This window comes from Sebastes fasciatus, chromosome 15 (assembly GCF_043250625.1).
Source record: "Sebastes fasciatus isolate fSebFas1 chromosome 15, fSebFas1.pri, whole genome shotgun sequence".
Lineage (NCBI taxonomy): Eukaryota > Metazoa > Chordata > Actinopteri > Perciformes > Sebastidae > Sebastes > Sebastes fasciatus.
This window is the reverse complement of record NC_133809.1, coordinates 15,952,588-15,965,883: the sequence shown is the minus strand read 5'-3', so window position 1 is coordinate 15,965,883 and position 13,296 is coordinate 15,952,588. Positions and strand designations below refer to the sequence as shown.

Below are 13,296 nucleotides of genomic sequence, written 5' to 3'. Positions count from 1 at the left end.
ACGGCAAAATAAAGGAGGAGAAGCAGAAATCACAGTTTGATGGTGACTAACTTGTCGATAGCGATACTCTTGTAACTTCATTAAAAACACATATTTAGTGGGTTGCTCTGGTACAAAAGATAATGCACATAATAAAAATCAATGGGTTAAAACGCACTAACACATTGGGTCAACATTAAAAAGTACCAATTGATTGTTTTCACCCAGAGATTATTTTTATGGTTATTTGGACATGACAAGCTCAAGCTTTGGCTTAAAATTCTCACAAATGTATTGTTAGTTGTACAAAACAATTTTCCTATGACATCTGAAACTGCAAAGGAATTAGTGATAAATAGTGACATGTAAGTGAGTAGATTATAACAGTTTGTAAACCGGGAACATTGGGTAAATAACAGTGATATAAATAGCACCAACACTGGGTCATAAGAAGTTGTCACGTTGGTGCAATATTGACCAAAGTTGGATCAATTTTGACCCAGTGAGTGTAGTGTTGTGCAAATCATTACAGTACAATATAGAATTCAAATGCCTCTGATTTGTCTATGTTTGTCTCAGTCACACACACCGAGTGAATGTACAGTTGTAGGTGTCAAAAATGATGCCTGAAACAGTACAAATCTTCCTTTTCCACCTTAAAAAATCAGCATCTTTGATTGACTGTTGACTAATTACATTTGAATCTTGGAACATGTGCTCATATCAGTTTTCCAAAAGGATCAGGGGGTGGACATCTTCATAAAAATAGCCCGAGAAGACCCCCAGCCCAGCCCACAGGCCTAATCCCTCGTATACACTCACAGGAAGGTCAGCGACAGGGATGAGGCAGAGAGGAATGCAACTCTGTCTAGATGAACTCTCTGTCTTTAAAGTAAATCATCTCTTTGGAATAAATAATATGAAATCCATTTTTGGATCAGCAGATGATGCTGGAACACATGTAGGTGGTATCTACAGTACAAACCTTTGAGGAATAATGTGTTATTTTTGACCTATTATGTAAGGCTTTCAGCACAAAATAACCGTATCATGTCAGGAATTTAGGTGTTGGAACTAGTTCTGATTTGAAGTCCTGGCATCCTTCAGGTTTTACTTATTTGTAAGTAGGTGGATCCGCCGGATTACAAGGAGTCATCTGCTGCTCTGGATTAAATTACCGCTGCATTGTACCCTCGCTCCCTGTTGGAGTCCAGCTCAGCGGCTGCAAATCTCGAAGCCATGCAGACCTTAAATAAACCCAGAACCAACTGTAGGGCAAATATAGTCGTTGCCTCTCAAAAAGCTTCTAATCTTTGTTGCTGCTGCACACAGTATGTCTGTCACCACGTGACATCAAGCCAGGGGTGGAGGTGACCTATATTCACCAGCAAAACAAAAACTCTCATCTCTTCGAGTGTATTAACATGATATGAAAGTCGTGAAAAATGAATTGCATGTCAACAGAAGGCGTTAGTCACTGAGCAGAGATTATTGTGTTCGTCAGTGTTAATCTGTATTCGCGCATGCATGTTTGCAATTTTATCTGATTTGCATCTGATGGATAACAGGTGCCGGTCTTTGTCTCACGGATTATTAACTTCTACACCCGACAGTGCCAACTCTGCGGAGCAAAAAGCTTGCTGATCCTGGCGTATTCCTTTTTGCCTGCTTAATCCTCTGAAGTCAACTAGTGAGCAGCTGCCAACAGATTTCGTATGCGGCCTGTCGAGCCCCAATAAATAGGCCTTTATTTGACCTGGACTCGGGTGTCCTCTTATCTTGATGCATTCAGTCTTTACAATAAGGTGTCAGTGGCCGTTTTTTCGCCCTCTTAATCGAATGATCTTGGAGAAGAAGAGAAGCATTTACTTTGGTGGCTCCTTTGAGGTGGCGACTTGTTGTAGACTGAGACAGATCAACGCGACACAGTTGCATCTCTCTGAGGCACAAAAGCCTTGCCGCACCAGAGTTGACAGCTGGTTGGCATGGTGATGACAGCATAAGTGGGACCCATTAGGTGGTGATGAGGGGCGGCTCTAGTAGTTAATGAGAGGACTCACACAAAACTGGCCCTTTGAGCGGGCCCTCTGCACTCTACTGCGATGTGGAAAGCTCGCTTTCAATGCAGCGTTTTCTACTGAACAGGATAGCCACATAGGGGGCTGCCGGGGGGCGAGGTGATACAATCTACTAAATCTACAATCTCGCAAAACCTTACACCCCTTCAGGGAGGCCCTGTGAGCCTCCACCGACTCTGCCCCCCCAGTTCTCACCAAAATGAGTCATGGTATGAGTGGGTGACAAGACCTGTCACATAGCCAGACATATGATCTCCACTACTAAAGAGGAGAGAAAGTTGTCTGCTCCTAGGAATGCACAACCCATTAAAATGTTCTCCTGTTCGTTCGATCCCTCGCCTCCTCCCAGCCCACAGATTTATTTGGATTACCTCTAGGCGCTAGCAGCAGCAAGTCAGAGCACAAACCTCAATATGTCACCTATATAAGAAATTTATACCTAGAATTTTGATCAATTATTCAAAGCCTGCACAACAGAGATAGCTGAAATCAAAAAATTGAAATTCTAACGATGAAAAATCACAATCTTTAGTCAATCTCAGACAGCTTCAGAGCCCAAAAGACTTCCTTTATTCTATATCCTTCAAGGACACTTTCCCAGTAATAATAACTTCATCCTCAAACACCTCCTATTATATGAATAGTGCAGCACAAATAAAAATGTTCACTATAAATGTTCCAGATTATTAGTTGGATCCAAAACTCCCCAGCAGTCATTAGTATGGTAGAAATCTAATCTGGGCTTCATTTTCTGATCTGCTGGATTCAAAACAGGATTTAAATGACAGAAAAGGTAAATGGTAAAATGTTTGTTGGCATTATTACAGCACTGATGTGACTTTATTTTTAGGAAGTTGTTATATTTGAAACCAGCAATAACGGTCACTTGGGTGCAGCGGATGTGAACACACTGACGTACATTGTTATCATCTTTTTAAGAGGACCTATTAAGCTTTTGCACTACTTATTCCCCTTCCCTTTAGTGTGTTATATAGTTTTATGTACATATAAAAGTCTGCAAAGTTACGACGTCCAAAGTCCACGCCAAACATTTACTCTACCCCACAGAAACACTGCTCCTGAACTGAATAAAACAACTTGATTGAAATCCCGCCTTTTCTTTTGTAACGTGGTGATGTCACCAAGTAGCAGATTTGCATAATAGCTGCTTAGCGGCTAGTTTGGCCCGCACTGAAACAAAACTAGTTAGAGTCGAGCTGGAGCGGAGTCCAAAGAGTTTGGTTTGGTTGACCAATCACAACAGAGAGGGCCAGCTGACCTATCAGAGCGGAACAGGCGTTTTTAGGGGAGGTAGTAAAAACACAAAAAAAACAAGTATGCACCTGAAATAAGCATAATAGGTACTCTTTAAGCTGATAACGAAAGTGTTATCAAATTTGCCTATTTACACACCCAGTAGATATGGAGCAACATTCATTTGGAGTTGCGTTTGCGGTCATCTGACGAAGTCCAATATTCACTCTCTCATAGCTCTGTTTTTGGTCTCCACTCACTTCGGAGGGAAATATCTAGCACTTGAGCTGTTTTAGCTCGTTGCTAACCGTGTCTGTTTGCAGTTTGATGCTGAGCAGGTAGTGTACGGCTGGTTTTTAGAGACTTTTCACTGAAAACAACTGCCTGGAGCGGCCGTAAACGATGCTATGAGAGTGGTTAGAGTGAACCAAAACATTAAAGTTGCATGCAGGCCAGAAAAAAATTTAAACACTGAGGGGAAATACGCTCTATAGCTTTGTCATGCTGAGAGAAACTAGAGAGTCAGTTTATAATGTTCTGTGGGTTCGTCACTACGAGACACACCTTTGACATTACAATGTCTGTCACACCATCTTGAGCTCTGAAAACTGGAGGCACAATGAATGCCCCCCTGCCTTCTGAACTTTAACATTAATCCTCAAATGACATCGACGGAGTATTTGCCCCACAGATCCCGCCAACAAAAACATTTATCACACTTTTTGACCCGCAGCATTGAGCAGAGGCAGTTAACAAAGATGCGTCATCTCTGCGTGACGGAGGACACGACTGTAAATACCAGAGTGCTAGCGAGGATATGGGGTAACTAACAACAGCCAGAGGATCGAGGCGTAACCAACACAACACACTCTCCTCACTCTCATCCATCACTTATCAAGGCTTTTGGATAGCTATTTATACCTCCGCCTGCATTACATGGCACTGGAGCACAGTGTGGGCAACATCTGCGGAAATTATATTTGATATAGATGCAAGAATACTATATTAGGTGGCATCGTGTTAAATGCGTGAAGACAAACTAACTTTGTATAACCTGAAGAACTCAAACTTTCAAATGTAGGCCTGCAAAATAGGCCTACATGTGAAATGGTGAAGATACTCAAATTTAAAGGAAGAGTTTGACATTTTGAGAAATGCCCTGACTCACTGTCTTGAATTAGACACGATCAACACCATTCTCAAGTTTGTACGGAAAATATGTAGCTACAGCCAGCAGCTGGTTAGCTTAGCTTTGCATAAAGAGTGGAGACGGGACGGAAACAGCTAGTCTGGCTCTGTCCAAAGGGAACACAATGCATCTACCAGCAGCTTTAAAGGTGCATATCTATTGCCTCGGCATGGCTCTCAACATGGCGACAACTGAGCCGGTGACTCGCATCTAATGGTGCTAACAGTGCTACCAGGGAAAACAATAGCAACAGTGCTGACAGAGCTAACAGTGTTAACCTGGGGGGGAACCAGAAGGTGTGTGCCACGCTTCCGTAGCGGCGCCCACGGTCGGGACGGCGTTATCAGCTGTAACCACCGTATGGGCGCAAGCGGCTGTGAGCTAGCCCGTGGGGTATGCTCACATGCATGAACATGCACAAAAATAAATCAGTAATAAGGCTTCTGTTTTTTTTTTTTCTAATACTGTACAAATAAATGTATTTCCCAAAATGTCAAACTATTCCTTTAAGGTTAGCAAGCAACAACAGAATCTTTTTTTGTTGAAAAAAATGGTTTCAGTGTAAGATTTCAAAAGTGTACCATCAAATACTTCTTCAGCTGTCAAAAAAAATCGACATGCTCCACTCACGTTTGCTCATTTGTCCATATCTTTATTTTCTTTGACACTATCAGACATCTACAGTTAAAACACAACATTTGGCAAAATACAATGATTTGGCAAAAAAACTTGTACTGATTGACTCACTGATTATTTCAGTGATCTGGCAGAAAATGAGCATTTCTGGAAAAAATCGTCATGTTCAACCACACACAAAGATTTCATCCCACTCGGTATACAGTGTTTTTTAAGGACAGTATATCCAGAGACATCCTGATTCACTCTCTGGTGCTGTGACACACTCACAGACTCAGACAGGGAGGGGGGGACAGAGAAGCCACAGCTCTCCATGTTTGTTTTTGTGCAAAAAAGAGAGAAAGGGAGAGAGGATGAAAGAGACAGACGACACGAAGAAAAAAAAAAATGTTTCTTAAAGTCACCAACCACATTGGACAAGAAACCTTTTGTTTTCTTACATGAGATAGGACTGTACAATATGAAACCATGAGTGGCAGTTTCATAGTTCATCTGTGGGACAGAAGAGGTCTTGGATGACAGTTTCTGAACTCACAATAGCTCCATCTAAAGACAGCCACTAGCACAGTGAGTCACACAACTCCACATGAATAAAAGTGCTATATCTCTGCTGCATTTTGACACGACTTTTTCAATAAGGTCATGCCAACAGATTACCGCCTAATAAAAAAAATTGCCTCCCTTGATGAAAACCGCCACCTCACAACACTAACACCATTGTCTCTGACGATGGTTATCCTTTTCAAGTGTCTCCTTTCTTGTTTCACATCCTCTCAAAGCACCAACATTACCCACAAACGCGCAGCAAAATCACATTCACCGCCTGACAACACTTGCATGTTATAAAGAGATTTGAACATTAAAAATATATACAACATGTTGTTTCTTTCCCCCATAAATGCAAACGCTGTTGGAGCTCCCCCAGTCCGGTGCACATACAGGAATGATCAGTGTTAGTGGGCTGGTTTGATCCAGACGATGATTCAGTTCACTACACGGTTTATATATATACAGGTTTCACTATGGCATTTGGAACCATACTCCATAAGAAAAATAATCCTAATTTACATCGATGGTCCCTTTGACAGTGAAGAAATATCAAAATTATAACAACCTGAAACATGTTAAGAGTACTTTGACCAAGAAGACGCCGGCTTATCTTGCATAAAATGTTGACTTGGTTTTTCACAGTTCTTTCTGTAAAAACTCAACCATCACGTCAATAGCTGCTGAGTGCTGTTGAGATGCATTGTTCAGCTGTTCTAACGACATTTAAAAGTGATGTGATATCTACAGATGCTGATGCTTTTTGTAGTGTGATCTTGAGTGGTGTAGGTTGGCTAGTGAGCCACACAACTGTAAACAGGAGTGTAAACAACAACAAAAAAGAAAATACAGAAAAAATATCTTTCACATGCAGTCCTCTAACTGCCCACTCAACACTGCGATGTGATGATTCAAAGATGCCTAATCTTGCTGTAATCTTTTTCTTAAGAGGTCCTAAACATGTGGGCAGATACTTGAAAATATCAGTGTAAATATTTGATGTCACATTGTGGGATGACAGTACAGTTCGCACAGCTTCAGTAGTATGTTCATTTTGTGCTATTTCCCATTGTTCAATTAAAAATAACAGATCAAATCAGAATGCAACATAATGAGATGTCTAGGGGTTTCATATTGCAGTACAATGGCTCTGTACTGTACTATCATCATCCACACAGGATCCAACTGCACCGTGTGACACGTCACATGTGACAATGAACAATTCACAACATGATTAAAATAGTAACCTCCCTCTTGCAGAGCAAAGTCGCATCTGCTGCCAGAGACTACCGGGGAGATGATCACCATATGCCACCTACAACACGACGTCCGTCTGTCTCACTGTACATATGTAGAGATAGGTAACCGTTGGATTAGCAGTGCAAACTTCCAAAAAAAAATATGGGAAAAAAATTACAGCTACATAATTCCAAAAATACACAATATGTACATGAACACAATTGAACTACTTTCACATTTGAGTTCAGTAAACACTGCATAGGTGACTGCATCACTAGCACAGATGACATTGTTTTTTTTTTATCATATAATGCCTCACTTGAATAAATATTACATAAATATTTGCACTTTTTATGTCAGTCTCCCTTCTGCAGCCGACACTATTCCGTTGTCATGAAAAGGTGAAATTTAAAGAAACAGCCTTGCATCATGAATGTCGTCTGTTATACAGGGACATCCATACAATTGCACATTCGTACTAAGAACAAAAGCATAAAAAATAGCAGCAAATGTTAAGCAAAACATGGGTTGAATTAACAATAACAAATGTAGTGCATTTGTAATTCATCAAATTTAAATAATAAATGAACACAAAAAGGCAAAGTAAGGCTTAGCAAAATTGGCTTGCAAATGAAATTAAACAAGATGGATGTCTCGCTGGGCCACAAATAGAAAGCATCATTCGGGAGCTCTGGACATGACCGTAATGAACCTTCATGTTAACTGAAGGACAAAAATCTTAAAGCACTGCCTTTAACAACACAACAAGCACTGCATAGCCCTTCAAAGCACTATCCGCCCCAGTACCACTTGTCAAGGTTATTGAATGCCTTGTACTCTTTGTGCCTCCGCAGGTAATCACAAGCCAGGCATGTGTGCTCTGCCCAGAAATAGGCCTTCTTTACTTTAAAGTGCCGCCTCCACTCAAAGTACCTGAGGTACATTTCCTCGTTCTTGTCCAAGAGCAGCAGGTAATCGGCCAGCTCCTTGGGCGAGGTGAAGTCGTCCACGTGGATGAAGGCGTCCCCCTGGATAAAGTTCTCGTAGTTCTGCCGGGGCGGGCCCAGAACCACCGGCACCGTCCCGACAGAGAGCGGGTTGTACAGTTTCTCAGTGATGTAGTCCTTGTGGATGGAGTTCTCAAAAGCCAGGTAGAACTTGCAGCTGGCGATGGTGGGGAAGTAGTCTTGGTCCGAGATGTACTCCCCGAAGGCTTGTCCGTACGCGTGAACCTCGATGTGCTTGTACAGCTCATTGTAGTATTTCACCCGCACGTGGTCCTGGTTCCAGTTGCTCACGATCCAGCAGATCAGCTTGTTTTTGCTGGGCGGGACAAAGTCCTCATCGCCCTCCGCTGCTACGATGGACCCATAAGGCACTTCAATGTCAGCATCCTGACGGTAATTGAGAGTCAGATTGAACATGTTCTCGATCCCGGGCAGCTGGGAGGAGTGCGACGGCGACTCCAAGTTCATCCATACCCACTTCTGGAAGGATGGTCGCTGGACCGGCGGCAGGTTGGACAGGTCGGTGCTGATGTCTCGGTGATGGATGACAACGCCATCCGACTTGTTGTAGAGGTTCCTGTCGGCAGTGATGAAGCAGCCCTCTATGTTGAAGAGGGAGCTGCACACGCCCAGGTCGTAGGTTTGTCCGAAGGGCCAGAGCCAGATCAGCACGGTGGTCACGTTTTTGTCGCTCTTGTTGGAAAAGAGGTTCTTGACCCGGTCTGTGGATACCGTGGACTCTACAGGACCGGTTAGCCAGCTGGTGGATGGTTTAAAATACATTAAAAACAGAGTCACAAAGCATCCCAGTATGAAAGTGCCGAGCAGAAGGGGTCGTAGGATTCTGTGAAAAGGTGCAGATGGCATACTCCGTCCTGGAAAGAAGAAAGAACCAGAATGAAGTCAATAGGACACATCCGGATTTATACATTACCACCATGTGTTGATGAAGCCTATAATAGTGGATCATTGATTCGTAACAGCATTTGCAAATACAGATGGCTTGTGAACATCTGCATGTGAACACAGTGTTCCCATTCTTGCTATAATCTATGCTGCACCCTGCTGTGCGTAAGGCACCCACTACTTTAGATCAATACTCATAAAGGAAAATGTGTTGCCTCCTCAGGCTCATTATAATACAAACCTGGTGGATTTGACTGAATGCTGAAATCCAAGCAAGAGTTGTGGGAATCGGAGGGAGCAGTTCCTACATCGGGTCGACGGTGGGATCAATCTTCTTTGTGATTCAGTGCTCATAGGACAAAAAAAAACTGCAGGTCACAGCTACGAGATGCCCCTTTGCTCTTCTTACGCAGATTAACAATGATCCTTAATGATCTAATGAGGCGCGTTTGATCTTGAACGTACAGGTCTTCTTAATGACGCCTCCTTTACGTGAGCAGAGAGAGAAAGAATCAAGAAAGAATCAATTAGGAGAGAATGAACATCACCACAGGAAAAAAAAAAAGCATGCATGTGAGGTTATATATGCGATCAACATGCAGAGATATCGAACAAATCTTTTAAATTAGCTGGAAAATGAAAGGAAAACACTCAGGTTATTGCAAAACTGCCATGTTAATCATGGATGTTATTTCAAATCTGTTAGTTAAGCATGGATGTAAGCTTCCAGCTGTTATTAGTTCTTGGCATATTGTGAGAGAATGCTGCCATCTTAAGGCTGAGGAGAGTAGAAAGGCCCCCGACCCTCCAGCTCTCTGAGAGCTCAACACACCTGCATGTTGCATAAAGAGGCCATACAAGCGAATCGACCTTATTCCACACATCCCTGAGGCAGATTTAAATCAATGAGACAAGCTCAAACACTGATTTTTCCTTACATCATCTACATTATGACATACGGGGAGTGATATTTGGCCTCACATATGACAGCATCCCTTCATCTCTCCCATCTGTGACTACAGATCTGCACCCAGAGGCCACATGAGCCGGAGTCAGATGAGTGCATTCCTTTTAAAAGCTTGCGGTATCAATACATTTCCATGTAGGCAAATCCTCTTAAAAGAGCTTTTAACGTGTTTTCAGTGGGAAAGCGGTGATAAGCTCTTTTGCTTTACAGATGAAGCAGCACATGCATACCTTAATATTGAGATTCAGAAGAGATCAAAATCCCATTAAATATGCAGTGTGTGTGGTAAAGTTATAGTGTCTCCATGGTGATGGATGGTGCTGAGGTCAGAGTATAAGAGAGGGTTAATATGGCTCTCTCACACAGTCACAGTTATTTTTCCTCTCTCTTCTTTCCATCTATGAGACCTGAGTGTGCAGCTCAAGCATTGCATTCATGTTTTAAATAACACAACTGGGTTTTTTTTTGTCAAATGCATTGTGATGTATTTGGGACACTGAAAAAGAGCACCGCATGGGTGAGTAGTCTGCAGAGAGAGGCTATAGAAAATGACTGGAGAGAGGCAGAAAAAAAAAAAGCAAGCACAGATTTTGGCAGCATCATCATCATCATCATCATCATCAGTCACAGAGATGCATCAAATCCCTGATGTGTGGTTTTTAATAACAGGTAAAGGGTAAACGCTCATGTCCTGCAAAATGACACTATATTTTTGATTTATTCTAACAGGAAAAGGCCACACATTGTAAAAGGACACTCCATCCTGCAGGTGAGGATTCATTTCTGCAGCCACCGAGCACACTGAAGGTCATTTTTTTTCATGCTATAGTGGAGAGGCTGTTTAAAATGGTTGTCTTTTTTTTTAGGCGTGACACTGCATCGAAGTTGAATATTGAGAGAGATTCACTGGGAATTATTTCATGCGCCCCTTTTGCGCACCAAAAACGCGCAGAATATAAATAATAGCGTGGAGGAGGATGCTGCTGGAAAATGAAGCCTACATGCAAACACAGCTGAGAGAGCAATGCAAGATTTCATTCCCCTTATGTATAAACTGCAATGCATTGGAAAATGTATAAATGTGGTAAAAATAACCGAGGAAAAAAGGGTTTTTGCGCCGGTCAGTGAGAGAGATCATTTCTAATTAGCTGGTGAGGATTTTGCGCGTCTAACCCTGCAGGTACCGCTGCTCATCCTCATCCATTGGGCTGCAGGAGGGAGAGGAAAAAACACATAACAGCCATGCATTTTCACTCACCATCTCGACAGGCGTGAGTCAAAATAGACCCTTCTTCTCATTTCCTCCAGAGGTCCTGTATACCCTTTTTTTTTTTTTTCCTTTCTCAAAGACACCTTGCAACATACGGAAGATGCGGATGCGTTTGGAATAAAAAATCCGCCGTATTTGCAGGAATAGATCCGGACGAGCCCACATCCATCGTCAAAGATTCAGAAAAAATGACACCAAACTGGAGCAATGTGCGCTGAATCTCCCTCTCTGCTGCTGATGCTGCTGCACACCGACGCAAAGGAGAATGATGGCTGCAAAAAAAAAGAAAAAAGAAAAAAGAAGAAGAATTGGCGGCTACCCCGTCAGCCTGCACACTAAATTCATGGCTCGGTGTGTGAGGACGCCATGGATGCTCGGTGATGTGATGCGATGTGGAATAATTCCCTGCTGGCTGCCCATGCGCTACCTTGCCTCTGTTTACCGTCAATGCAGCTGCAGGCTGTGGCGGAGCTCCAGTGTGTCGGTGTGTGTGTGTATGTGTGTGTGGGATGCTGTGGTGCTTCAGCGTTTGAGCATATTACACTTCAATCATCTGCTTAAGGCTCTCCTTGGAATAAACAGGTGAATCATTGCTGCTGTGGATCAGAAGGTTTCCCCCTCTCTCTTGGTGTGCATCGACTCTTTATCCTTATAATAAAAATAATGTTGGGGGTCTATGTGGTATATAGGCTACATGGCTGCCTTTTAGTGATATAGGCTGAACTATGACCGCCAGTCAGTGGTGACAATGCACCACAACCACTCACTAAATCAAACATCAGATAAGTAAGTCGTTTATGCCAATTTTCACAACATTTTCATCACTTCATCACCAAAGAGGCACTCGAGCTTCCAAATGTGACCATCCAGCACCATTAAACCGTTAACATCACAAGTTATAAGCCTATTAATCATTTAAAGGGGAACTCTGGTGATTTATTATTGCACTTCCATAAAATTGGGGGTATTGCGAGAGACCACCCGATTCGACTGTATAATCGGGTCATTAAATAGGTGTTATCAGTCGCTATAAGCACCATGGTTTTTACTACCTTAAAAGCAACATTGTTCTAACATGTTGCAAAACCAAATGAAATGTCACGTTTTGAACACTAACAGAAAGGCTTCTTTATGTTTAGGTAACAAAAACAGTTAGGTTTAAGCAAAAAAACTACAACTTCTTTAGGTTTAAGCAGCAAAACTAAAATTTCTTCAGGATCAGGTAACAAAAACATTTAGGTTTAGGCAAAAAACCACAACTTCTTTAGGTTTAGGTAACAAAAACATTTAGGTTTAGGCAAAAAAACACAACTTCTTTAGGTTTAGGTAACAAAAACATTTAGGTTTAGGCAAAAAAAACCTACAATCTCAGGTTTAGGTAACACAAACAGTTAGGTTTAAGCAACAAAACTACAACTTATTTAGGTTTAGGTAAAAAAGAAAATGTTAGGTTTACTCCAAATAACTACAACTTCTTTAGGTTTAGGTAACAAAACTACAACTTCTTTAGATTTAGGTAACAAAAACATTAGGTTTAGGCAAAAAACTACAACCTTAGGTTTAGGTAACAAAAACAGCTTTAGGGAAAAACATTGTGTTTTGGCTTAAAATAACTATGTTTCAAAAGTGAAACTCATGAACACTACACATTGTTGGTTTCACACGGGATGCAAACTCCGGCCTTCTCGGTGAAAACCCAGTGATTTGCCTCCCATCCATCGCAGTCCCGTCCAACACTGGAGAGAAATAGTTTTTAAAAGAACGGTCGAAATGGAAGGAGCAGAGGCTGAGATATCACCACTTTTTGTCCCTTCTATGAGTCAAGCTCCTAAAAACATTTGATCCTCCAATTCCCATAATGCAACTCAATAGGGTCTTTCATTGCACCCCCTCTCTGCCTTTTAAATGCCCACGGCATTCTAACTAAAAGCTCTAAAAAAAAAACTGTACCCTACCTACTACCTACTCAGCACCAAATAGAGCAGACAGACAAAGTTAGCAACTAGCTGGTGAACACAGAGGAGCATTTAGCAGTTTAAGAGCCTGATATTTCCCTCAGCAGTTGGTAGACCAAAAACAGAACTATAAGAGAAACAATATTGGAGTTTACCATGTCTATAGAAGATTAACTATTTTTCCAAAAAAGCAACTTCTGCAGCAAAGAAGTTCCAAAATAAAACCAACAACACATACAGACACTATGACAACATGTACCCGGCATGTAC

The 13,296-nt window shown here is 41.9% G+C and overlaps 1 protein-coding gene across 1 annotated transcript; it reads right to left on the bottom strand.

The window, feature by feature from the left end:
* Positions 1–7,042: 7,042 nt before the first annotated feature.
* fut9a (fucosyltransferase 9a) lies at positions 7,043–11,700 on the bottom strand. The gene is made up of 3 exons (XM_074660275.1): positions 11,060–11,700; positions 9,076–9,320; positions 7,043–8,803 (listed from the first exon to the last, which is right to left on the bottom strand). Exon 3 carries the CDS (start codon positions 8,793–8,795, stop codon positions 7,713–7,715), a length of 1,083 nt encoding a protein of 360 aa, XP_074516376.1. The 5' UTR covers positions 8,796–8,803; positions 9,076–9,320; positions 11,060–11,700; the 3' UTR covers positions 7,043–7,712.
* Between the last annotated feature and the right edge of the window lie 1,596 nt (positions 11,701–13,296).

Coding starts and splice junctions, on each gene's coding strand:
- fut9a (XM_074660275.1), bottom strand. CDS start 8,795: ATGCCATCTGCACCTTTTCACAGAATCCTACGACCCCTTCTGCTCGGC.